Genomic DNA, 27,304 nt, shown 5'->3' with positions numbered 1-27,304 from the left:
AGTATTATGTTGAAATAACAACAAAATAAGTGTTAAATTTACTGAATTATTTCCCAGGGTATTGTCATTTGCCAATGTGTAGAGACAGGATTAAATGTAGCCAAATGCAGAGGAAACTGAGGAGGTTTTGTTGGATTACTAAATATTTTCACGAGGGGAAGAAATTTGGCATGGGCTACAACATGCAGGAGCAATTTATTATATCCCTTTGTAATGAAAAAAAGTTTATTCCTGACAATGTGAAAATGTCTTTTTAGGTATTGATCATCTACTGGCACAACATATTGCTCATCTTTTTATTCGGGATCCTTTGACGCTCTATGCTGAAAGGATACACATGGATGATGCCAATGAGTCTGATCACTTTGAGGTAATATAAAGCTTACTCGATTTGTATTTAAATACTGCTTCTAAAGACAAAACATGCTGAAGTGCATCACAGGGTTGCAATCATCCAGAAATATGCTATGAGCTAAAAGACTGGTGACCAAAAATTGGAAAGAGATAGAGAGTTTTTAAAGAAAGATAATTACACTATTTTGGGGAAAGAATTGAAGAAGCTAAAGCTAACAAGTTCTCAGAGTTGGAATGATAAAGGAGATTGCCATGATATGGAGGAGTGAGTCCATGGAATTTAAACACAAGGTGAGAATTTTGAGATTGAGCTTTCAATAGACCCAGTGGTAGGATGGCTCAGTCGCAATAGGTGGGGGCTGAGATACTGGCGGTCTTGGATGAAACTTACATTGTTGAAGGTAGGAGGCTAATCACGAGGCCATTGTAATAGTTGCATCCGTGGGTATTGGATAATGAAGATTCCTTAGTAGATGGCTGTGAAAGGTGTTCTAACAATTTGGAAGTCAGCTTTCTTGTTCACAGAATGTTATTAATTGCTGAAGGGGAGGCGGGTGCCGAGGGGGTGCATGGTTGCAAGCAGCCCAGTTCTGCCTGAGGCCATGGCCAAGGAAGAGGTTACAATGGTTGACAGGAACGGTGGTTTTAATGGAGGCCAGAGCAAACACCTTTGTCCACCCCTTATCTTTAATAGTAGCTGAACAAAATGTTTTAAATGTATTTGTCTAGTTTTCAGCTGTCGTACAAGATCCTTTGAAAATTATTCTTGAAATTCTGCGCTTTTTTTTTTAACTTTCATTTTTTAAATGGTATTCGGGTGAGGATTATTACGATGAAACCAAAACGACCCATGTATTGCAGAACAAATCACTGCCTTTTTTGGAAGTGATAGACTATTCCTATATTTGGTATGGAACCAACCATTTAAGGAGTCTCACTGTATACAATTAAATGGAATTGATATTCTGTAAATTATTGGTTTTCTGCAAAGTTAAAGTTTTAAACTCCAGGTTGAACCGGCAACTGATGACATTGTAAACTGAATGTCCGGACAGGATGACAAAAGCTTGGTTGAAATTCCCTGAGCGGCCACAGATGGCATTGTAAACTGAATGTTCCATGGTTCAATAGTACTTTATTTGTCACAAATGCAACTGCACAGTCAAATTCTTTTTGCATATATTACACATGCAGGCACCACCATATTTGGCACCATTATCCAAAGTCGACCTGTGCACTGGTACTGGAGCAGTTCCTGCGAACTGGCATCTCTCCTCTCCTCACCCAGCTGTCTTTGTGCCCTGGGGGAACTTCCTATAGGTGCTGGAGGGATTACCCCAGTTCACCCTCCTACCAGTTCACTCCTAGAGGCCAACGTCCCCAGCTCCCTCCTAGTTGCACCGTCCGACAAGTGTTCGGGTGGGTTCGTAGACCCCCCAGTCAGGCAGTGGTGGTTGAGCGGGGAGTGGACAAAGCTACTGCCGGACAGCAAGTAACAGCAGCAGATGGGAGGGGGAGGGGAGAGTGAACTCTACCTTGACCGAGCACATTCTGTTGGTGGCAGCAGCCCGAAGAAAGCGCTGTCCCCAGGGGCTACAACATGAGCTGCAACAACAGCTGTGTCACACGGACCATGCGGTGGGTGAAGAAGGGCTCGCTGGTGCACTTTGTCAGTCGGGAGTGGGTTCGGAAGCGGAGGCTCTAAATGGCCGGAGAGACGGTGGGAGCTGTGGATGTCGTTGGTCATTCCATTCACATTCAGTTTAAATTTGTGTGTATTTTTTAAGCTTCTGGCACTCCATGGTGCTTTCGAGACACGGGAGGGGTGTCATTAGCGGGCCAGGGGTGTATCGATGTTTTATTATCATGTGACCTCTGCTTGTCTGGAAAAACAGATAATCCAGAAATGATCAGGAAACGAGAGTGTTGGAAAATCTGTGTTTAACCTGTGATTTTAACAGTTGTATTTTTTTAAACCCAAATATGTTTCTTCCATCTGTGCAAATGTACATCTCCTGGTCTGACCATATTAATTATTATTTAATATTTACTTAATCAATTCAAATCTACAAAGTATGTTTATCTGACTATACTCATATCACCAGCTGGCTTGTCTAGGATGCTGGTACTGATGCACTTTAAGGTAAACAATATTTGGAGTACTAAAGTTATACATGATTTTTATATGCTGTTAAACGCCTTGTCGAGATTACAGCCAGCTGTATTTCACTCTGAATATGGCAGGTATTCTCTTCAATATGAGGAGAAAACACCTCCAATTTCGTATCTGGGAATTGCCCTTCCCTGGCCCAGCCTAACAGTTCAAAGCAGTTTCAAATGCCCGCCTCTGTGATCTGTTGAACAAATACTGATGTTTCTGAATGTAAAAAACATTCTGAATGTAAAAAACAAAAATAAAATGGACGGGGCCTTCTGTATATTTTAGCAAACGGAACGAGTCCCTCAAATCATCTCCCTTATTCAATGCAAAAACTGGTTAATCTGCGTCAACTCCATCTTCTGACCAAAGACAACTCTTCGATTTCACTGAACTTCAAAAAATCTACTGAGCATCCCCACATCCCCCAAGTCTTCTAAATAAAGTTCCTCCTTCATTCTTGTGACCTCTTAACATCCGGAGGCCGCAACTCCTGCTCTTGGATTCATCTGGTAATGCCCGTGAATAAATTTCAATGTGAGTGTCTGGTATTTGAAACAATGGGAGAGTCCCTATCTCTCTTCATCGTACTGTTCCATGTCTCGTGTCCTAATTCCAAAATTTGGTTCAGAGTAAGAAAGGTTCACTTTTATTTTTCTTCTTGAGGCAAGGAAACTACTACTCCACTCAGTGCTGACAGGTATTTTCCTTCCAAGACACTACTTAACATTAGATTTATTTCCATTTTGTTTGTTAAAGGCTAAAATTTGACATGCTTTTAAACCTTTTTGAAAATTGTAATATAGAAAGCTCTCTGTCCAACTAAAGACCTATTTCTCTTGTATTGATTCTGTCATCATATTAGAAGAAACTCCTTCGACTCAAATGCATGTAAACTAAAATGTGTGTTTGCGATGTATAATAGGGCTTAAATTATGGAAACCAATTTTCATTAAAATAACACTTTTACATTTGACTATTGATAGAACATACAATCCACCAACTGGCAAACCATGAGGTTTAAGCCACCTCCCCCAAATTCGGAAATTGGATGGAGAGTTGAATTTCGCCCGATGGAGGTAAATATCACATCTGTATTGATGTAACTGCATTAGTTGTAACACTATAATACATTTAATTAAGTTATAATACTAAATACTTAAGTTTTTGCTTTGATGGCAAAATGCAATTTTGAAAGATGTTGCTTGACATGAGTTTAAAAAGGAGTTTGATTTGATTTGGTATCAGACCACCATTTTATGCCCTGGTTTTAAAACATTTTCTATTAAAGAAAGAAGCTAGTGTATAGTTGTGGACTACTGCAGTCAGTTCCCAAAAGTTCTAGGAAATTCAAACTTTGGTGTCCTTGCACCCAAACAAAAATCCATCTTTATGGTCTCCTCAAAAATCCACAAGTGAGCAAAAATGTCATATCCGCAATCTTTGGCCATAACTAATGTGACACACGTGGTCTCTTCCACCTTGGAGTATTTAAAACACGTGCAAAAAATGAAATTCCTGTGCCTTGCCTACTTTAAATAGATTTAAAATAAAATAATGTCTTGCTTCTGTTCTGCTGATATCTATTAATTTAATCTGAACTAATTTAAATGATGATCAGAGCTCCGGCTTACTACTTCTTTATGGTGGTCATTGGATTTTATTGAAGGTAAAATGCACAAATGATCAGAAAGGAATAACACAAGTCTGCTATTTAGCCTCCTTCATGCTTGCCAGCCAATCAATAAGATCATGGCTGACCTTAATGCCCGCTTCTTGCACTAACCCCATATCCTTTGATTCCTTTAATATCTAATAATCTATTGATCTGTATCTTGAATATACTCTGCTTCTGATCCCCCACGGTCCACTTGCTTGGAGAATTCCAAAGATTCACTACTGTCTGGGTGAAGAAGTTTCTTCTCATCTGTGTCTTGAATGGCCGAGCCCTTATTTTGAAACCATGGCCCCTGGCTCTTAATACCCCAACCAGGAGAAACATCAACATCAATATAACCAGGCAAGCCCTTTAGAATTTTGTGTTTCATTGAGATCTCCTGTCATGCTTTCAGACTCGAGTATGTGCCCAGTTTATTTAATGTCTATAATCTCTCCTCTTGCTAAAGGCTTGCCATACCAGGAATACATCTAGAATACCTGTTGCAAGTTTAATGTCCATTAGGTAGGAGGCTAAATATGTACATATTCCACAAGGCATATCACCAGTGCTCATTATAATTCGAGCATGGAATCTCCAAACTCTTACTTAACCCTCTTCCAATACAGGCCAACGAACCATCAGAAGAAGGGTCCAGGCCCATATCCATGTCTTCCAGAGATGCTGGCTGATCTGCTGAGTTACTCCAGCACTTTGTGTCCTTTTGTTGTAAATTCCTTGTGTCTACCATTTGCCTTCCTAATTGCCTACAGCACTTGCAGGTTAATTTTGATTTGCATACAGACTTGTCACAAGTTGAAAGACTATTCAGCCCAGTCACGACACTTCCCACTAGATCATTCCCACTCTTCGGATCTCCCTTTTTAACTCTTGAGACTTCTTGCAGTCCCCCTTTGACTCTGTTGCCATTTAACTACACTAAGGTGTGATTTACAGTAGCAAGATAACCTTCCCAAAATAGTTCTGGGATGTAGAGGTTCCTGGAGTTTGGCCACAGCAGTGTTAACTGTTTCGGCACATAAATTCCACAGGATCCCAACGATCTATTGCCACTTAGGAAATACTGTTGGCCTCATATTTTCCATATAATATTCTATCCACTGTTCCCTTTCATTTGGCCTATCTTTTTCCCCAAAGCCCCTCTGCATCCTCCAGCAGGCCTAAATAATCACCTAGCTTTGTACCATCAGCAAACATGGATACATAAAACTTTTGTACCTTCAATCAAATCTTTGATATTAAGTAGTGAACAGTTGACATCCCACTCATCACACATGCCTATCCAAAAATGACCTGTTTTTACCTGCTATATTCTGCCTATAAACAAATCCATGCCGCTATCTTTGCTATACCCCATTTCCATAATACGTTGAGCCTAATTTTCTTGTATGGCACCTTATGGGTGAAAAAAAAAACTTACAACAGAGGCTTCCGGTGAGGATTACCGCAGATTGATTCCTGGGATGGCAGTTTTGTTTTTTCCATGAGAAAAGACCCGGAAGATCACGCGGAGATATAGAAATCCCAAAATGTTATGTCGATAGGCCAGTGTGCTTGTTCCTGTATGGGATTTTCTACAATACTAGGATTGGGTATTGAACAATTTGGGTACTTAGATTAGATATGAGGCATCAGTATTGACATAAATAAGTTCCTGATCGCAGTGGAGCTCATCTGTACACCGTGTCCATCTTGACTATTGGATTAATATCAGCTGATTTTTTTTAAAAACATTTTTTACATCGCTTTCATGGGTTGTTGGACTGTGTGACAAATCTTGATTAATGCAGCCAAACAATGTTAAAATCCTGCAAGGTCATTGGCCGTGTGACCAAGGAAAGCTTACTTTATTATGTAGGTTCATCTCAAGCTGTTAAACATGTGCCAAGTTTGCAGATGGTACAAAAGTGGGTGGTCTTGCAGATAGTGAAGATGGTTGTGAAAAATTACAGCCGGATCGGTTGGCCAGGTGGGCTGAGGAATGGTTGATGGAATTTAATACAGAGAAATGTGAGGTTTTGCACTATGGGAAGTCGAACATGGGCAGGACCCACACAATAAATGGGGAGTGTTGTAGAGCAGAGGGATCTAGAAGTGCAGGTACATAGTTCCTTGCAGGTAGATAGGGTGGCCAAAAAGGCTTTTGATACATTGGCCCTCATCAGTTAAAAGAGTATTGAGTATAGATGTTGGGAGGTTGTGTCGCAGTTGTATAAGACGTTGGTGAGGCCACATTTAGAGTATTGTGTTCAGTTCTTGGCACCATGTTATAGGAAAGATGTTGTTAAGCTGGGATGGATACAGAGAAGATTTACGAGGTTGTTGCCAGGACTCGAGAGTCTGAGCTATAGGGAAAGGTTGAGTAGGCTGGGACTATTCCTTGGAGCGCAGGAGGATGAGGGATGATCTTATAGAAGTGTATATAAAATCATGACGGGAATAGATCGGTTAGAAGCACAGAGTCTCTTGCCCGGAATAGGGGAATCGAGGACCGGAGGACATAGGTTCAAGGTGAAGGGGAAAAGATTTAGTGGGAATCTGAGGGGTAACTTCATCACACAGGTTGGTGGGTGTATGGAACGAGCTGCCAGGGAAGGTGTTAAGGCAAGGACTATCGCACCGTTCAAGAAACAGTTAGACAGGTACATGGATAGGACGGGTTTAGAGGAATATGGGCGAAACGCAGGCACGTGGGACTAATGTAGTTGGGACATGTTGGGGAAGTTTGGCCGAAGGGCCTGTTTCCACACTGTGTCACTCTATGTGCCAGTTGTGTGCACATGGACAACTGAGTCACCAATGCAAATTGAGTTCCTGGTATAGTAGACCCAAATGCAGTGCCCTCAATAATGTTTGCGACAAAGACCCATCATTTATTTATTTGCCTCTGCACCTCACAATTTGAGATTTGTAATAGAAAAAAATCACGTGGTTAAAGTGCACATTGTCAGATTTTAATAAAGGCCATTTTTATACATTTTGGCTTCACCATGTAGAAATTACAGCAGTGTTTATACATAGTCCCCTCCATTTCAGGGCACCATAATGTTTGGGACATAGCAATGTCATGTAAATGAAAGTAGTCATGTTTAGTATTTTGTTGCATATCCTTTGCATGCAATGACTGCTTGAAGTCTGCAATACATGGACATCACCAGTTGCTGGATGTCTTCTCTGGTGATGCTCTGCCAGGCCTGTATTGCAGCCATCTTTCGCTTGTGCTTGTTTTGGGGGCTAGTCCCCTTCAGTTTTCATTCTTTAAAGAAATTGTGGCCCCACGAAAGCTTGAGTAAATTCATAAAAGCTGAATGCATATATTTCCAAATTTCAGGCATTATTTCATTGGCACAGAACAAAACAGAGGTTGAAGCTCAGAATGTCCAACTTTTGTAATGTTAAATGCAGTCTGCTGTGTGCCTGTGTGCGCAGGGTTGTGATTCAAATGAAAAGGTCCTGATCTACTATCTGCTTGAGGTGGATTGCAATATTCATCCATTATGCAGCGATGGGAAAACTACAGAATGCAGACAATGTGACTATTTCAACTCATGCAGAATAGACCAAGGCAGAGCTGCATTGATTCTGAAAAACCATGAAATGTTAGTGAAGGAAAAGACTAATTCTGCCATTTGGAGAATCGGCATCGGGGTCAATTTGAAAATAGGTTCTATTAGGATAAGGTTTAAGGAAAATCTTGCTTGGCAGAGCATCACCAGAGAAGGCACTCGGCAACTGGTTGTGTCCATGATTCGCAGACTTCAAGCAGTCATTTGCATGCAAAGGTTATGCAACAAAACACTAAACATGACTACTTTCATTTATTTGACATTGCTGTGTCCCAAACATTATGGTGTCCTGAAATGGGGGGACTACGTATAAACACATGCTGTAATTTCTACATGGTGAAACCAAAATGTATAAAAATGGCCTTTAATAAAATCTGACAATGTACACTTTAACCTCATATGACTTTTTTCTATTACAAATCTCAAATTGTGGAGTACAGAGGCAAATAAATAAATGATAGGTCCCAAACATTATGGACCTGACTCCTGAAGAGTGTTTCTGATCTGTCGGACAGGTGTTTGGGGATGTTTCTTTATTATAGAGAGAATTCTTCTGTCTTCAGCTGTGGAGGTCTTCCTTGACCTGCCAGTCCCTTTGCTATAAAGAGCTCACCAGTGCTCTTTTTATTCTTAATGAAGTTCCAAACAGTTGATTTTGGTAAGCCTAAGGTTTGGCTGATGTCTCTAACAGTTTTATTCTTGTTTCTCAGTCTCATAATGGCTTCTTTGACTTTCATTGGCACAACTTTGGTCCTCATGTTGATAAACAGCAATAAAAGTTTCCAAAGGTGATGGAAAGACTGGAGAAAGGACTAGGCGCTGAGAGCTCTCTTATACTTGCATTAAGGAGGCAATTAAACACACCTCAGCAATTACAAACACATATGAAGCCATGTATCCCAAACATTATGGTGCCCTGAAATGTGGGGACAATGTATAAACACAGCTGTAATTTTGTACATGGTGAAACCTAAATGTATAAAAATACCCTTTAATAAAATCTGACAATGTGCACTTTAACCACATGTGATTTTTTTTTTCATATTACAAATCTCAAAATGTGAAGTACAGAGGCAAATAAATAAATGATGGGTCTTTGTCCCAAACATTATGGAGGGCACTGTATATAAATATTTGAAGCTACAAATATGTAAAACTAACCAAGTCTCTAGCAGGAAGCAAGCATGTGCTTTTTCTCTATTGAGAACTGGCCTAAAGATAACAACTTTCCCTAGTGTGAAACTGATGGGTGAAAAATCCAAGGCTCCACTGATTAGCTAGCCTCTGTCTTTATTTAGTGGGAACTGATGGCTGCATCTGTCTCTGCAATGTTGACTGACTCCTGTAATCAGTCTTTACACCTTGAACCAGCTTGTACCGATGAGATCCCATTTACCCCTTCCAGAAGGTCAGGAAATTCTGTTGTTTTCCTAACCTTTTGTAAAGTATTCTAAAACTACTCCCCTTGAGCTGCTGTTTTTGTTCTCTCCGTTTCCTTCCGATATGTGTTTCTTTTGAGTTGCAATGCTGCAGCATGTTCCCGTCATCCTAAGCAAGGTTTTCCTTAAACCTTATCCTAATAGAACTTCTATTTTCAAATTGACCACTTGATGCCGATTCTCCAAATGGCAGAATTAGTCTTTTCCTTCACTAACATTTCATGGTTTTTCAGAATCAATGCAGCTCTGCCTTGGTCTATTCTGCACGAGTTGAAATAGTCACATTGTCTGCATTCTGTAGTTTTCCCATCGCTGCATAATGGATGAATATTGCAATCCACTTCAAGCAAACAGTAGATCAGGACCTTTTCATTTGAATCATGACCCTGTGCACACAGGCACACAGCAGACTGCATTTAACATGCCAAAAGTTGGAAATGCCGAGCTTCAACCTCTGTTTTGTTCTGTAAGCCAACAAAATAATATCTGAAATTTGGAAATATATGCATTCTGCTTTAGTGGAGCCACAATTTCTTTAAAAAATGAAAACAGTATTTATATTGATAAACTAATACCGTAAACCTAGTGTATATATAAGATGGCTGTTTAAACCTCTTACTTTCACTAACTCAAAAATTGAATTGTTCACAGGTTCAATTGACTGATTTTGAGAATTCTGCTTATGTGGTCTTTGTGGTGCTGCTAACTCGAGTGATCCTTTCCTACAAATTGGATTTTCTTGTCCCACTCTCCAAAGTAAGTACGAGAGACAGAAAATGTCGATCTTTAACAAATACTGGTCCTGCATTTGTTTTTTTTAGTGTTTCATTGTTTGAACCAGCTGCATTAAGGCTGGTCAAATGTAATTCCACTAATAACAATGGTGTAGTGCATGAAATAGTCCAAAAAAACTAGGACTGCTTTATTAACAGCCAAGTTACATTTGCATTCAAGAGAGAGTTAGATATAGCTCTTTGGGCTAACGGAATTGGGGGATATGGGGAGAAAACAGGAACGGGGAACTGATTTGGGATGATCAGCCATGATCATATTGACTGGCGGTGTTGTCTCAAAGTGACGAATGGCCTACTCCTGCACCTATTTTCTATGTTTCTATATCATAGCATTTCACAAGTGTGGATTCTCTTCAGCGTCATACATTTGATTTTTTTTCTCTGGATAATTTAATTTCCTTTTAGAATCCGAAGGATGATGTGAATGCATTTTAATTGCATGTAATCTGGAAATCAAAGCTGATTAAAATCACCCACCATGAAAATCAGATTCTTTAGATTCGGAAAACTCCATTGATTTTTTAAACCTTGTTATAACATAGCCATGATTGAGTATTGTATTTGCACTGCCACTAACGGAACATTTTGTGGTTATCTCTTTCCGTTCCTTTTTCACTTTCTTTCTGGAAACTATTACACAATATTTTATCTTTATCCAACGGCTGAATATTTTTAAACTAAAGAAGCCTATTGCCGATATCAATGAGGAATGGAGCTCCAGTCACTCCCCTCTTCTGCCAAATTTCATTTAACATATTTAAACAAAATATGCTTTCTGGATTTTGGTAGTGGTGAATTTGAATGAGGCAAATACATTTTAAAGGATTAGAAACTGGGAATATCCCATTAGCTTTTTTTGCTGGGAATTGCTACTGCTCATTTTCTACATTCACTAATATCTAGCCTTGAAGTACAAAGTACATACTAAAAATGTTTTGTCTTTCTTGAAAATTGGCTACCGTCCATTTCAGGCTAGTCTTTGGAGAGAACCTGGTGAAATGGTGCATGTAATTATCCAAACTGTTTTGTTGAGATGAATTACTTTTCACGTTGCTCGAAAGTAACTTTTCAAATTGAACTTGTGTATATAATTAAGGAATCATAAATTCTATATGTGTGCACCACTCCTCAGTTAATTGACACCTATTTAAGGATAAGGGCTAGGTAATTCTCTGATTTGTTCCTGGTTAAGGAATGTTCCACACTAAACCCTCACAATCAAATTCCATTAGGGTCTTGGTGGTTCATGCATATAGAATTAAATTGACTCGAGTACATTTAAAGTTTCATTCCGTCTCGAAAGAATAACATAACTTTTTTTCAGAAGCTGAAGGACTATGAGTGAACTCCGTGGTCTTTCATTACTATTCATTGCAGTGTAATTTATTAGAATACACTTGATGTTCTATCAGCTGATTCATGGGACTTTTAAGCCAATTTATTGCTTAAACAAGACATTTTACTGTTTAAAACAGGGCATCAGCTCCATTCGATGCAGTAAATCTCTGATAATCCGCTGTCCAAAAATGTGAAAATGCTGATGGTTTAGCATCCTTCCTACACACTGGTCCCCGATTCCTGCACTTTCCTTCTATTTATAATATTGTCAAAACCCTTAAGCGTTTAATTGTCATATATACCAAAACAGAACAATTACATTTGTACTTGCAACAAACAGCATAACAGGTCTCTAGTACAGTACTTAATATATAATATAGTAAAACAAGCAAAAACAATCAATAAATGCAAACAAATATTAGTACAAAACAAAAGCCTAAAGTCCCTAGTGCAACCAAGACAGTTCGTAGTTTAGATGGTTTTTGTCGTGTTCTTGGGTTCTTGGGAAGAAACTGTTCTTGGGTTCTTGGGAAGAAACTGTTCCTGAACCTGGAGAGGTCACGATTTTCAGATTCCTATACTACCTTCCCAATGGTATGAGCGAAATGAGAGCGTAGCCAGGGTAGTGAGGGTCCTTGATGATGCTGGCTCTCTTATTTGAAGCAGCGCCTACTATAGATCCCTTTGGTGAGGAGAGCAGTTCCTGTGATGGACTGGGCAGTGTTCACCACTTTTTAAAAACTCCTTTGCTCCTGAACATTTGAGTTACCAAACAGGGCATGATGCAACCTATCTCTATCGTACACCCTGCACATGTTGCAGAATATTAGTTGACACCACTTAATTTGCAAGCGTGCTGAATCTGGGAGTTCTGCTGAATGCAGTTTGAGCAAAGTGCAGGCACTCTCTGGCTTTATGTGTAGGAAGAAACTGCAAATGCTGGTATAAATCGAAGGTAAACACAAAATGTTGGAGTAACTCAGCAGGACAGGCAGCATCTCTGGAGAGAAGGAGTGGGTGACGTTTTGTGTCGAGGCCCTTCTTCAGACTTATTTGGCTTTAGCCTTTTTCCAGGCCTACTGCTCCATCTTGTGTCCACATCATAGACAACTTAGTTGCTGATTGTTAGCACTTTTGGAGATCAACCCCCTTGTTTTCATTAGAACGTGGGGTAAGTGTTTGAGATTATTTCACGAATATGCGACCTCTCACACATCTTGCTATAGGATTAGAGCACAAATATTGACCTGCTTTTTGCACTGTTTCAATTAGCATCGGTAGATAACTAATATTTGGTAGAGGACTGGAAGAACTCCAAAAGAAGTTCTTCAAAACAAGGGTCAATATGAACTTGTTACAACAGCCATCATAACCATCTGCTGGCAAATAGTTACTCGATTAGGTTTTGAGCAAAAATGTTAACTGCGTCACTTGTTCTCGCTGTCCAAAAAGCTGTCTTCAAGTGTACACCGGATTATGAGAGGAGAAGAGAAAAATCTCCTTTTTGACTATATTTGTCATCAGGTCTGTTCTCTTTTGAATGGGATAAGAAGTCTTCAGAACTGAACGGTCATTTTATTGCAGCACCTGAGCAAGAATTTCATCTGGACTGTTTCACATTGTTTTACTATTCCTACAGTGACCTGTAGAATGACGACAAGTGGCATTGATGTTTATGGTGCAGTGTCTCAATCCAAAATGTCAGCCAACTGTCTGCCTCTACAGGTGCTGCCTGGCCCATTGAGTTCCTCCAACAGATTTTTTTAAAGTTTAGTTTCGAGATACACCACAGAACCAGGCCCTTCTGGTCACCGAGTCATCGCCGACCAGAGCTCACCCTGTACACGAACACTATCCTGCACACCAGGGACAATTTTCAATCTTTACCGAAGCCAATTAACCTACAAACCTGTACGCCTTTGGAGTGTAGGAGGAAACGGGGCCAAACCCCACGCAGGTCAAGGGGAGAACGTACAAACTCCGTATAGACAGCATCGAAGTCAAGATCGAACCCGGGTCTCTGGCGCTGTAAGGCAGCTGCTCTACCCTGGCGCCATCTTGCCGCATTTTGCATAACTGTTTCTTTACATCATTGCTTAAGATTTTCTTTTTCAAAAAAGTGTACCCAGTTTGATTAATTTGAATTGATCTTAATATAACACCTTTTCAATTGAATTGTAGAATCGTCCAAGGTACGGTATCCTTGCACTTAAGCACTTAATATTTGAGCCTCTGAAAATTAATTGGGCGAGAGACAGAGCCAGCATTAATTGCAATATTTTTAGCCTGGTGTAAACATGACTTTTTCACGGGCATAATGTTTAAGCAAGGATCTTCTAAATTTTATTTTTGGCCAATTCCGGGGAAGAAAACATTGAGGAAAATGTCAGTGCATCCCGGTAGGAATATGAGGCCAGTATTTTGAAATGGTGAACCAATTTGCATGTTGTTCTTTCCATTTTGTTATTTATAATCTGAATGTCTGTTTTTGCTCAATGCACCAGAAGTTTTGCTGTTAAGCAAAACCTCCAGTAATTCTAAAGTATGTAGCTTGCCTTCATAATATTTTTCAAATGCTCATTTAGCCTTAATAGTTTATAAAATTAAAAGCGGGCTTTTCTGCCCATTGTCTACTATACATGACTGCACACATTCTAGTTTCTGAAACAATGGTACAATCTGGAGTGGATTAAGCAGGTTGGAATCGTCAATGGTGTGAAGGCATCGGCCATAAATGAGTCAACGTTCTTCAGCAAAATCTAATAAAATCATAATATTGTCTGATGTAGAACTGAAGTTTTAAAATCTAATGGGCGTGCTTCTACTTGATTAGGTGGATGAGAACTTGCTTGTGGCTCAAAAGCGTGACGCTGTTCGTCAAGGAATGTTCTACTTCAAGAAAGACATCTACAAAGGTAAAAATTGAAGCTACTTCCAACTGTAATTTCAAGATATTTGTAAATCACCAAGTACCAAGATTTTAATAAATACTAAAAATAATTTTTGTTATTTTAACAAAAAAGCTGATTTATCTTTTTTGTTCCATTCATATGATTAGATAATATAGCGCGTTTAATACCATGACAAGACATATGTGTTGAACAGCAGTTAGGTTTGCAGACTAGTAATCGAGAGAAACAACCCAAGAGTCATCTTCAAATCCCTCCAATTGTTGAATTTAAATACGTTTAACTCAATCTGGATTCTTCTGCATGGCTATTCCTTTGTGGAGGTGATCATGATATTACTAGAGTTTACAAACATGGGCATTAAACTGGCTCGCAAAATTTACACTCTGATGGAGTCATACTTCAGCATGGGCCAGGAAGCGAGTGGGCAAGATCACCTCTGACCCCTCTCACCCTGGCCACAAACTCTTTGAATCACTTCCCTCTGGAAGGCGACTCCGGACTGTCAAAGCTGCCACAGCCAGACATAAAAACAGCTTTTTTCCTCAAGTAGTAGCTCTATTCAATAACCAAAAATTTGTAGCCTCCTTTTGCTCTGGTATTTTATTTAATTCACGTTTAATCAATAATGTTTTATTATTAACTAGACCAAGGGGGACCAAGGGAGGTGCAGAGAGGAAGGGGGGGGGGAGAGAGGAGGGGGCAGAGAGGAAGGGCCCCCTCTTCTCCCCCCACTCCACCCCTCCCTCTCCCCACCTCCCTCCACCCCCCCCCCCTCCCTCTCTTCCGCTAATCTAATTTACAAATGATGGGATTTTTGAAATCATGAGGTAAATCTGTACCGGAATATGTTAAAAAAAAAACACTGTTTCCGTGTCAGGTTTTCAATGAGATGTGAATCAAAAAAAAGTTCAACCAATCATCCCCACAAGCATCGCCACCCTCTGACAAAATAAATTCCTTCTCATCTTCCTAAAGGAACGTCCTTTAATGCTGAGGCTAAGGCCTCTGGTCGAAGACTCTTCCATTAGTGGAAGCATCCTCTCCACATCTGCTCTATCCAGGCTTTTCACTATTCTGTAAGTTTCAATAAGGTTCCCCCTCATCCTCCAGTGAGTACAGGCCCAGTGCCTTCAAACATCATATGTTTACATAATCATTCCTGGGATCATTCTCATGAACCTCCTCTGACCCCTCACCAATGCTAGCACATCCTTCCTCAGATTTGGGGCCCATTTCTCCAAATGCGGTCTGACCAGTACCTGAAAAGCCTCAGCATTTCATCCCTGTTTTTGTATTGTAGCCCTCTCGAAATAAATGCTAGCATTGCATTTGCCTTTCTTACTACTGATTCAATGTACAAATTAACTTTTTGGGAATCTTGCACCAGCACTCTCAAGTCCCTTTGGACCTTCAATTTCTGAATTCTCAGCCCATTTAGAAAATAGTCTATGCCTTTATTCCTACTAACAAAATGTATGACTCCACACTTTGCTATATTGTATTCCATCTGCCACTTCTCAGCCCACTCTCCCAACCAGTCCATCTGCAGAATCCCTGTTTTCTCTACACCACCTGCCCCTCCACCCATCTTAGTATCATCTGCAAACTTGGCCACAAAGCCTTAAATTCCCTCATCCAAATTATTTATATACACCATGAAGAGTAGTGGTCTCAGCACCGACCCCTGTGGAACTTTGCTAGTCACTGGCAGCCAACCAGAAAAAGCCTCCTTTATTGCCACTGCCTTCTGCCATCCAGCCAACCTGCTATCCATGTTAGTATCATATCATAGGCTCTCACCTTTTTTAGTAGCCACCTGTGGCACCTTATCAAAGGCCTTCTGAAAATCCAAGTAAACAACATCCGCTGACTCCCCTATGTCTATCCTGCTATTTGCTGCCTCAAAGGAATTCCAACAAGTTTGTTGTGCAAGATCTCTGTTGCAAAAAACCATGTTGACTTTGGCCTAATTTATCGTGTGTTTCTAAGTCAGTGGTTCTTAACCTGGGGGTCGGGACCCCCATTGGGGGGGTCGTTTGTGCCTTTACTGGGGAACATAAAGGGGTCATAAATAACATATTACCATTTGTTGAGCCCATTTTTAGGAACCTAACAAAGGTACATACCACATACAGTATTTTGTTGGCGTATGCTTACAAATAGTTTACAAATTGTAAGGCAAAACCTTTTAACGAATTACTTTTGATCATCTGTGAAGTAATGGAAAGTGTTGCAACGATGTTATCAAGCAGCATTTAATCACTACTTACTGACTCCCGGGTTGGATTTTATCTGGGAAACTTGAATTCAGACTTCTTCAAGCCGTGATTCAAACATGGACTCAAGCTGGTGGTGCAAGTGGCTGCTTTTGATATCAAGGTAGTGTTTCACCACATCTGACATCAGACCTCTGGTAAAACTAAAGTTTAGTTATTATTGTCACGTGTACCAAGGTAGAGTGTAAAGCTTTTTTGGTGCATGCTATCCAGTCAGTGAAAAGATTATACATGTTTACAATCAAGCCGTCCACAGTGTACAGATACAGGATAAATGGAATAACATTTAGTGCAAGGTAAAGTCTGGTTGAAGATAGTCCGAGGATCTCCAATGAAACAGATGGCAGGTCAGGACTGCTCTAGTTTTTGTTGTTGATAGGTTGCCTGATAAGAATAGTTAGCAGGGGGAAAACACTGTTGTATCTTGCATGAAGGAGAATGGTTGTGGTCATTGACAAATCATACTATCACAGAATATAATTGTAGGAGTTTGTCACGTCATGCAGAAACAACCATCTTTAGCTGCTTCGTCAATCATCTTCCCATCATATGCTTAGAAATAGGATGATCACCGATTATCTATTAATATTCAATCCGTTCCTAATTTTGCAGCAAGTCTAATGCCATTACTCACCATTCCTGCAGGCAATAAAGTTAAATCAGTGTTCAGGCTGTTGATCATCATTGAGCAGAATCAAAGCTTTGCTTGACATTCAGTGGCATTGCAATCACATCATTGTGTTACCATCCTCCAGGAACTTGTGTGGATGGCAGCGACAAGAACAGGTCAGAGGCTGGGTATCGTGCAAGTAACTCACTTCCTAGCACTCAGAGCCTTTCTGTCATCGACAAACTGCAAATCAATTGTGTGGTGGAATACTCTTTACTTGCAGTGTTTGTGTGCTCACTTCAAAATGTCATCCACAATATAGTTGGGTTTGAATACTATACTAGCCTATGTAAAATTGGTACAACTTTATTTTAAGTTCCGGTTTCTCTCTTCCAGCTGGCAACCCAGTTGTCGATGGCTGTGCTTGTGCACAAAATGGCATTGATATGGATTCTGAGGAGTTTGCATTAATGAGCGTAGACACCATCATTAATGGCAAGGTATGGGAAAACACCGGTTGTATTACTTGTCCATGATTTGCAGCCATGCTCTCATCCAGAAGGTAATATAAATACAACTTTAAATACCCGATCAAAACTATACAAGTTTAATTTTGTTCTGGTAACCTGCCTCAATTTAGTAATTGCCCTAGCTCCCTCTTCAATAATCTTTAGTTTTCGGGTAAGAAATTAATTCAGCCAAGACTGATTTTTGCTCTCAGTATGTGGAGGTTGAATCACATTTACCAAACATACTAAAACAGGATGTATCAAATGGCAGATTGACCTTGTTTCCCTTGTTAATCAGTCTATTGCTTGAAATTGTTGACTAACTTTAAAAAAAATTTTTAAACCATTACAATAATTTTCTTTTAATGTGCAGCCAAATAAAATTCTTGATCGTAATGTTTCTATTTATAATATCCCATTTTGTAAGGTCCTGCCCTTCTGGGAATGAAGGATCTTGTTTGAAATCTGATAAAACTCTCCATGCAAATTTGAAACAATTTATTCTGCTCAAAGCATACAGTATTGTAGCAGTTAGAGAACCAGCTAGAAATAATAATAATAATAATAATAATACATTTTATTTATTGGGAGCCTTTCAGACATCTCAAGGACACCTTACATAGGTTAACAGGAATATAAACATAGAATCAGAATAAAATAAATAATAAAGACATCACAGAAACACAAATTAAAAACAGAATTCAGTCCAAAAACAAAAATCAAAAACACAATGTGAAGAGAGAGCAGCGGCAGCTAAAGCGCGCCAGCGTCCACTCTCCCTTCACGGCAGCCATCTTGGACAAAGATTAACAGGATTACCTTACAGCCAAAAATCATCCCCCCACAATGGACACCACTGTGGGGGAAGGCACAATGTCCAGTCCCTACCCCAAGTTCACCCCAAAGTCAGGCCTATTGAGGCCACCGCAATTGCCTCTACGGAGGCCCGATGTTCCTGGCCGTTCTCACCGGGTGGTCTTGCCCCGGCGTCTGGAGAGTCCTCTCAGCGGCTGGGCCACCTGGAACGGCCGCTATCTAGCTGGAGACCGCGGCTTCCCCGCGCCGGTTTGGAGCTCCCAGGCTCCCGATGTTGAAATCGGCGCCGCCCACTCTGCTCCGCAGCCCGGAGGTGTTGAACACGGCGGTCTCAGCTCACCAGAGGGAAAGAATGGAGCCTTATAGTGCCTGCAGCACCGGAGACCCAGGTTCGATCCAGACGACGGGTACTGTCTGTACGGAGTTTGTACATTCTCCCCGTGATCTGCATGGGCTTAGTCCTGACCCGAAACATCACCTATCCATGTTCTCCAGACCATGCTGCCTGACCCTCTGAGTTACTCCAGCACTTTTGGATAGTTTCTGCTGGGTTTATATCAATGATTTGGATGAGAATGTTCAAAGCGTTATTAGTAGGTTTGCAGATGACACTAAAATAGGTGGTATTATAGACAGTGAAGATAGTTTGAGCTTAATGCAGATAAATGAGAGGTGTTGCATTTTGGGAAGTCAGCCAGAACTGGTCCTTCACAGTGAATGATAGGACCCCTGGGTGTTGTAAAACAGAGGGTGTTTATTACATTGCCCATCATCAGACAGAGTATTGGGTATAGAAGTTAAGATGTTATGTTACAGTGGTACAAGGTGTTGAGGCCACGTTTGAAGTACTGTATTCAGTTTTGGCCACTCTGCTGTAGGAGGGTGTCATTAAGCTGGAAAGGATGCAGAAACATTTGAGGATATTGCCAGGAATTGAGGACTGAGGTCTCTATAGGGAAAGGTTGAGCAGGTGGGAACTTTATTCCTTGGAGTTCAGGAGGCTGAGGAATGATCTTATAGAAGTGTTTAAAATCATAAGGGGAATCAGTAGGGTGAATGCAGTCTTTTACCAGGGATAGGGAATCAAGAACCAAAGGACATGGGTTTAAGGTGAGAGGGGCAACTTTTTCACCAGAGGGTAGTGGGCATATGGAACAAGCTGCCGGAGGAGGTCCTTGAAGTGGGTATTATAACAGCATTTAAAAGACACTTGGGCAGATACATGGAATGCTAAGGTTTAGAGGGCTACGGGTCAAATGTGAGAGGAAGGGACTAGCGCAGATGGGATCTGCTGGTTGGGGTGGATGAGCCAAAGGGTCTATTTCTGTGCTGTATGACTATTGACGCATTGTTTTGTGCAGAAGAGTTTGAGTTTAATTAGATAATTCCAGTCTTTGAAAAAATATCTTAATTTTTGGTATGTATTGGTCCAATGCTCATTGTGCTATATAGATGCATTCACAATAGGCTGGTGTAGTAAACAACATTATGGGACAGAATTAAGGGACAGAAGTTTAGGGGTAACATGAGGGGGGACTTCTTTATTCAGAGAGTGGTAGCTGTGTGGAATGAGCTTCCAGTGGAAGTGGTGGAGGCAGGTTCGATTTTATCATTTAAAAATAAATTGGATAGGTATATGGACGGGAAGGGAATGGAGGGTTATGGTCTGAGTGCAGATATATGGGACTAGGGGAAAATAAGTGTTCGGCACGGACTTGAAGGGCCGAGATGGCCTGTTTTCCGTGCTGCAATTGTTATATGGTTATATGGTATGGGAAATAACCACAGTATTGCAGTGTAAAACAAATTATTGCCTGTCAAATAAACATGGGCCATGTGTAAATGAAGATTATAAACCACTCCAAAATATGCAGTCTCTTGCTGTCATCTGTTGATTTTGTTATATTATATTGCAGGAGGGAGTTTTTCCGGGTTTAATCCCAATCATAAACAGTTACCTTGAAAACATGGAAGTAGATGTTGATACACGGTGCAGCATTTTAAACTACCTCAAGCTGATCAGAAAGAGAGCTTCAGGTAAAGTTCCAACTTCATATTTATTTTGAATTGATGTATCAACTCGGAATTGAGGCATCTACCAAAAGGTCCATTTGCTTTTACCTGAAGGTTTTTGTTTGCCTGATAATAAATTGACAACATTTTCTTCTTTGGAAGTTCTATTAGTCTTGATGTCATAAGGTGTGTGAATAAAATGTTATAACTGCATTAAATACCATCATCATTTTGCAAATGTTAAAGCAACCTTGGATAGATACAGCTGAGAGCAGACCATAATGTGTAGGAGGGAACTGCAGGTGCTGGTTTACACTGAAGATAGACACAAAATGCTGGATCCTGGGCCTCCTCCACTGTCAGGCTCAACGCAAATTGGAGGAACAGCACCTCATATTTTGCTTGGGCAGCTTACAACCCAGCGGTATGAACATTGACTCCTCTAACTTCAAGTAACCCTTGCTTTCCCTCTCTCTACATCCCTCCACATCCTAGTTCTCCTACTAGTTTTACCATCCTCCTGATTAAATTTTACTAATTATATGCCTCATTGGCACCTTCCCCTCTGCTAACAATGATCCATTCTACGTTTTTCTTTGATATTCGTCCCATTTGATCTCTCGTTTTCACACCTCACCCTCCCTCTCACCTGACTCTCAGTCTGAAGAAGGGTCTTTACTTGCAACATCACCTATTCCTTTCCTCCAGAGATGCAGCCTGTCCTGCTAAATTACTCCAGCTTATGGAGGCATAATCGGACAGTTTAGTATAAATTACTGAGGCTGCCGGGTTCCCTACACCTAAAGGTGATTCATCTGTTTTTCACACATTCATTGCAGTAAAGGTGCACCCAGAATTGCATTGGTTTCCATAAAAGCCATTTATCAGCTTGGCTGGAGGGCTCTTTTATGATCCCTGGCAGTAAGGCAAAACTGTTTGGCTGTGCAGTTTCAGATCTCTTTGCATGTTGTATGGCAGTATGTTCCAAGGTATTGAGGGCAAAGGGAGAAATAAATGGGTGAAGTGTATAAATCAGAAGGACCGACCACACACCAAAATAGAACCAAGGATCTACAGTGCCCTCCATAATGTTTGGGACAAAGACCCATCATTTATTTATTTGCCTCTGTACTCCAGAATTTGAGATTTGTAATAGAAAAAAAATCACATGTAGTTAAAGTGCACATTGTCAGATTTTATTAAAAGGTATTTTTATACATTTTGGTTTCACCATGTACATAATTACAGCTGTGTTTAAACATAGTCTCCCCCCCCCCCCCCCATTTCAGGGCACCATAATGTTTGGGACACATGGCTTCACAGGTGTTTGTAATTGCTCAGGTGTGTTAAATTGCGGCCTTAATGCAGGTATAAGAGAGCTCTCAGCGCCTAGTCTTTCCTCCAGTCTTTCCATCACCTTTGGAAACTTTTATTGCTGTTTATCAACATGAGGACCAATGTTGTGCCAATGAAAGTCAAAGAAGCCATAATGAGAGTGAGAAACAAGAATAAAACAGTTAGACATCAGCCAAACCTTAGGCTTACCAAAATCAACTATTTGGAACATCATTAAGAATAAAAAGAACACTGTTGAGCTTACTAATAGCAAATGGGCTGGCAGGCCAAGGAAGATCTCCACTGCTGATGACAGAAGAATTCTCTCTATAATAAAGAAAAATCCGCAAACGCCTGTCCGACAGATCAGAAACACTCTTCAGGAGTCAGATGTGGATGTGTCAATGCCCACTGTCCGCTGAAGATTTCATGAAAGGAAATAGAGGCTACGCTGCAAGATGCAAACCACTGGTTAGCCGCAAAAATAGGATGCCAGGTTACAGTTTGCCAAGAAGTACTTAAGAGCAATCACAGTTCTGGAAAAAGATCTTGTGGACAGATGAGACGGAGATTAACTTGTATCAGAGTGATGGCAAGAGCAAAGTATGGAGGTGAGAAGGAACTGCCCAAGATCCAAAGCATACCACCTCATCCGTGAAACACGGTGGTGGAGGTGTTATGGCCTGGGCATGTATGGCTGCTGTAGGTACTGGCTCACTCATCTTAATTGATGATACAACTGCTGATGGTAGTAGCATAATGAATTCTGAAGTGTATAGACACATCCTATCTGCTCAAGTTCAAACAAATGCCTCAAAATTCAATGGCCGACGGTTCATTCTACAGCAAGACAATGATCCCAAACATACTGCTAAAGCAACAAAGGAGTATTTCAAAGCTAATAAATGATCAATTCTTGGGTGGCCAAGTCAATCACCCGATCTGAACCCAATTGAGCATGCCTTTTATATGCTGAAGAGAAAACTGAAGGGGACTAGCCCCCAAAACAAGCATAAGATAAAGGCGGCTGCAATACAGTCCTGGCAGAGCATCACCAGAGAAAACACCCAGCAACTGGTGATGTCTATGATTCGCAGACTTCAAGCAGTCATTGCATGCAAAGAATATGCAACAAAATACTAAATATGGCTACTTTCATTTACATGACATTGCTGTGTCACAAACATTATGGTGCCTTGAAATGGGGTACCAGTATAAACTGCTGTAATTTCTACACGGTGAGGGCACTGTACAAATGCTGGTTTATACACAAAACGACACAGTCAGGCAGCATCTCTGGAGAACATGAGCACGTGACGTTTTAGGTCCTACAGACTGATTGTGTGGGGGGGGGGGGGAGAAGAAAGCTGGAAAGGGGAGTGGCAGGGAATAGATCAACACAGGTGAGGGGGAGGGGGGGGGTTGATAGATTGGATCAAAGGCCAGAGATGAAAGCAGAAGATGTGTGACAGGAATGAAGAGTTGCAGATTGTGAAGCCGGAGGGAGGAAAGTAGCTGGAGAAGGGGGAGGGGGGTGGAGGGGAGAAATAGGTGGGAGCCCAGGTGGGGCACAGGGAAGGGGGGGGGTGTTAGTTGGAGATTTCCTAAAATTGGAGAATTCAATGTTTGTACAGTTGGGTTGTAAGCTGCCCAACAGAATACGAGGTCCTGTTTCTCCAGTTTGCATGTGGCCACACTCTGGCAATGGAAGGGGCCAAGACAGAAAGGTATTTAAGGGAATAGGAAGGGGAGTTAAAATGGTTAGCAACTGGGAGATCCAGTAGGCCTTGGTGGACCGAAAGCAAGAGTTGCTGGAATATAACCTAATTGCTTCTCTGCTTTTTTTTTAACAATGCTTATATAAATTTGCCACGGGTCATTTTTACAGCATATGAGTTAATTGGAGTAAAATAAATACTTTTATGTGGGTTTAAAAGCTGAACCATTTTGTTTGTGTATGTAATTGTTTTTCAATGTGTTGCAGGAGAGCTGATGACTGCTGCGTGTTGGCTGCGGAACTTTGTTTCCCACCATCCCGACTACAAGCAAGACTGTATTGTAACTGACAAAATCAACTATGACCTAATTATGAAATGTGACCAAATTGCAAAGGGTTTGCATGACTGTCCAAAACTAATTGGAGAAGTAGTCAGTAAACCAAAACACTCAGATGGCAAGCACAGCACTGTGTAATATCATGGCATTGTATACTTTGTTAATCGTACAAATTTTGCAGGGTGCAGAGACCAAGAATGTGCGTAAACTAATGAGCCGGGCCAACCATGTAAATTAAATCTTGATTGATGTTTAAATCAATGCAGGTTTCTGCATTACATTTAGTGGGTAATATAGAAGCAATGTGTACATAGTTTTTTTTTAGACTAACAATGTATTTTAATAACACTCTAACATGGGTTGTTGCACAAATTCTGCTGTAGATACAAATTGAGAAATGTACTTTGTATATAATTTTCTTATCACAAATTCCATTGCTTTTTGTTTGATTGTAAATATACTGAATTAAGCAGTTTTAATCATGTATGAACAAATAATGAACCTTGTAAGATGTTTATATTGAATGTTTTGTTTTGACTAAAAGAAATCTAACTTAATGTTCATGTGTCCATATTGTGTGAAATATTCACTGAAAGTGCACAGTGGTTTACACATTAGTTTATTGGATGGGCTTTGACAAAGGATAGTTTAAATAAGTTGTGTTTGATCGCATTGCTTTAAGGGTGGACTTGCAGTAAATCTTTGCTAGAGAGAAAAAAAGCCAATCAAGGATATGGAATTGTAAGTTTATTCTTAATAAATTTACTGTGGGAATGGAAGTTGGAATAACTGCTGTACCTACATACATTAGATTTCCTTAGAAGGAACAAGTCATGCAAATATTCCTCCGTGTTTTTTCCAAGGACATAAACTACACTTCCATATTTGTAAAGAGCATTTGCTCTCCTGGATGAAGAAGGGTCTCAACTGAAACATCACCCATTCCTTCTCTCCAGAGATGCTGCCAGTCCCACTGAGTTATTACTCCAGCATTTTGTGCCTATCTTCAGTTTAAACCAGCATCTGTGTGTTCCTTCCTACACAGGATACTACTTGGAATGGTTTTTGAGTTACATTAAATCCCCCGCACCCCAATTTTCTCAACCCTGTATTGTCTTAACATCTTTTCAGACCAAAGTACGATCAAACTACGGCTCGTTACATGTTATCCATAACTGAGCATCCAATTACTGAGTGGATTTGGTGTCTATTTTCCTGGTCTGATCATGTTTTTAAAAATACATGTTTGTTTGAATTTTTCCTGAGGAGCTGTGAAGTAAGAACAGAAGCAGAGTCCAGACAATAAACACAAGTACCTGCACATCAAGATACATTGCTGCTTTGAGATTAAATGGACAATACAGCAGAAGAGCACATTGCTGCTTTTTGAAAATGCACGGCCACAAAGATGGCAGACCACACATGCTCAATAATGAGACTAGGTCCTATAATGGCCCCCAATATTAAAACATGAAATACATACATAAAAATAGCAGTTAAACTGGGCATGGTGCTCGGGATAATATGTGCTCATTTAACACACTATGCTCTTAAAGTGTGTACAGTGTTTAGTTTAGAGATACAGCGCGGAAACAGGCCCTTCGGCCCACCGAGTCCGTGCCGACCAGCGATTCCTGCACATTAACGCTATCCTACACCCACCAGGGACAATTTTTTTTACATTTATTAAGCAAATTAACCTACGAACCTGTACGTCTTTGGAGCTGGCGTCCTGGTGCAACAACCTAGAGCTCAATGCTCTTAAGACAGTGGAATTGATTGTAGGCTTTAGGAGAGCTCCCCCTCCCCTCACCCCACTCACCATCAACAACACCACAGTCACATCTGTGGCGTCTTTTAAGTTCCTGGGAACCATCATCTCCAAGGACCTTAAGTGGGGGGCTACCATCGACTCCACAGTCAAAAAGGCACAACAGAGGATGTACTTCCTGCGGCAGCTGAGGAAGCACAATCTGCCACAGGCAATGATGGTCCAATTCTACACGGCCATCGTAGAGTCTGTTCTCACCTTCTCCATCATGGTCTGGTTTGGCTCAGCCACCAAGCACGACACCTGGAGGCTGCAGCAAATCGTCCGATCAGCAGAGAAGGTTATTGGCTGCAACCTTCCCTCCATTGATGAACTGTACACTGCAAGGGCCAGGAAGCGAGCGGGCAAGATCATCTCTGACCCCTCTCACCCTGGCCACAAACTCTTTGAATCACTTCCCTCTGGAAGGGGACTCCGGACTGTCAAAGCTGCCACAGCCAGACATAAAAACAGTTTTTATCCACGAGTAGTTGCTCTACTCAACAGCCAAAAATCTGTAGCCTCCCTTTGATCTGGTATTTGGTTGGTTCACATACTTGATCAATGGTGTTTTATCATTAATGTTTTATTATTATTAATGTTTAGTGTTTTCTGAGTCATTCGTAACTGTCACTGTATGTCATGTTGTTACGTGGGCGGAGCAACAAGGCAAATTCCTTGTATGTGAATACTTGGCCTATAAACTTACTTAGGGATCGAACCCGGGTCTCTGACGATGCATTCGCTGTAAGGCAGCAACTCTACTGCTGCACCACCGTGACTCGATTAGTGCAGGTGTCAAGGGTTATGTGGAGAAGGCAGGAGACTTATGGGTCTTGACTCAAAACATTACCTATTCCTTTTCTCCATAGATACTGCCTGACCTGCTGAGTTACTCCAATACTTTGTGTCTATCTTTGGTGTAAAATAGCATCTGCAGTTCCTTCTTGCACTATCCGTTCTACGATTTGGTCAGTGATTATGCTAAGTCAAAGTTCACTCATCCACTTTGTTCCATTGCTACCCCTAAATCATCTACCATGAGACGTACAGCATGGAGTAGTAACAATCTGCCAACTTGAAAAGGGTGGAAAGAGGCTATCAACAGGAAGTAATTCAACGGTATTTAAAGTCGTAAGATCACATTGTGTCATAATTGTAAACCTATTAACCTGTCAAAGTTATGACAGAATTAGTAATGAGAACAGAAACGTTTCATTACATCTCAGTAGATGGGGAAGTGGGAAAATATTCATTATATCTGAAATTAAAAGCTAACCTCCTCCACAGCCGACAGCAGACTATTGTGGGCTAGTTGGCCATAGGTGCCGGCTCTGTACTGTACTGTACCTTTTCATATCTCTAGTTTCCCTCCCCTCACACTGACTGAAGGAGGGTCTCAACCAGAAACATCACTTATTTTTCTCCAGAGAAGCTGCCTGACCCGCTGAGTTACCCCATCACTTTGTGTTTATCTTCGGTAATGTTGATTGCTGTCTGGGATAGTTGCTGATGAAGTTTGAAATGGTGGCCTCAAGATGTGATTCTGAGGCCTGACCAAAGCATGATATGGTGTTTTGTCTTTAGAATTTGGGAGAAACAGAGTGGAAACAAGCCTCCCTGTCCACTGAGTCTGCACTT

General features: G+C 40.8%; 1 protein-coding gene across 2 annotated transcripts in view; it reads left to right on the top strand.

Annotated features, from left to right (window-relative positions):
- gclc (glutamate-cysteine ligase catalytic subunit) overlaps positions 1-24,410 on the top strand; it is a 67,272-nt gene extending 42,862 nt beyond the window's left edge. Inside the window, exons 10-16 of one of the 2 annotated variants that reach the window (XM_033020695.1) lie at positions 258-370; positions 3,499-3,591; positions 9,847-9,951; positions 14,161-14,242; positions 17,522-17,625; positions 20,367-20,487; positions 23,783-24,410. In XM_033020695.1, coding sequence (XP_032876586.1) covers positions 258-370; positions 3,499-3,591; positions 9,847-9,951; positions 14,161-14,242; positions 17,522-17,625; positions 20,367-20,487; positions 23,783-23,991 — 827 coding nt within the window. In that variant the 3' untranslated portion in view covers positions 23,992-24,410. The remainder of the gene's footprint in view (positions 1-257; positions 371-3,498; positions 3,592-9,846; positions 9,952-14,160; positions 14,243-17,521; positions 17,626-20,366; positions 20,488-23,782) is intronic. The other variant, XM_033020696.1, reaches the window with a different exon arrangement.
- The last annotated feature ends 2,894 nt before the right edge of the window (positions 24,411-27,304 follow it).

This window comes from Amblyraja radiata, chromosome 5 (genome assembly GCF_010909765.2).
Source record: "Amblyraja radiata isolate CabotCenter1 chromosome 5, sAmbRad1.1.pri, whole genome shotgun sequence".
Taxonomy (NCBI): domain Eukaryota; kingdom Metazoa; phylum Chordata; class Chondrichthyes; order Rajiformes; family Rajidae; genus Amblyraja; species Amblyraja radiata.
Note: the sequence above shows the minus strand (reverse complement) of the source record. Positions and strands in the feature narration are given on the sequence as shown.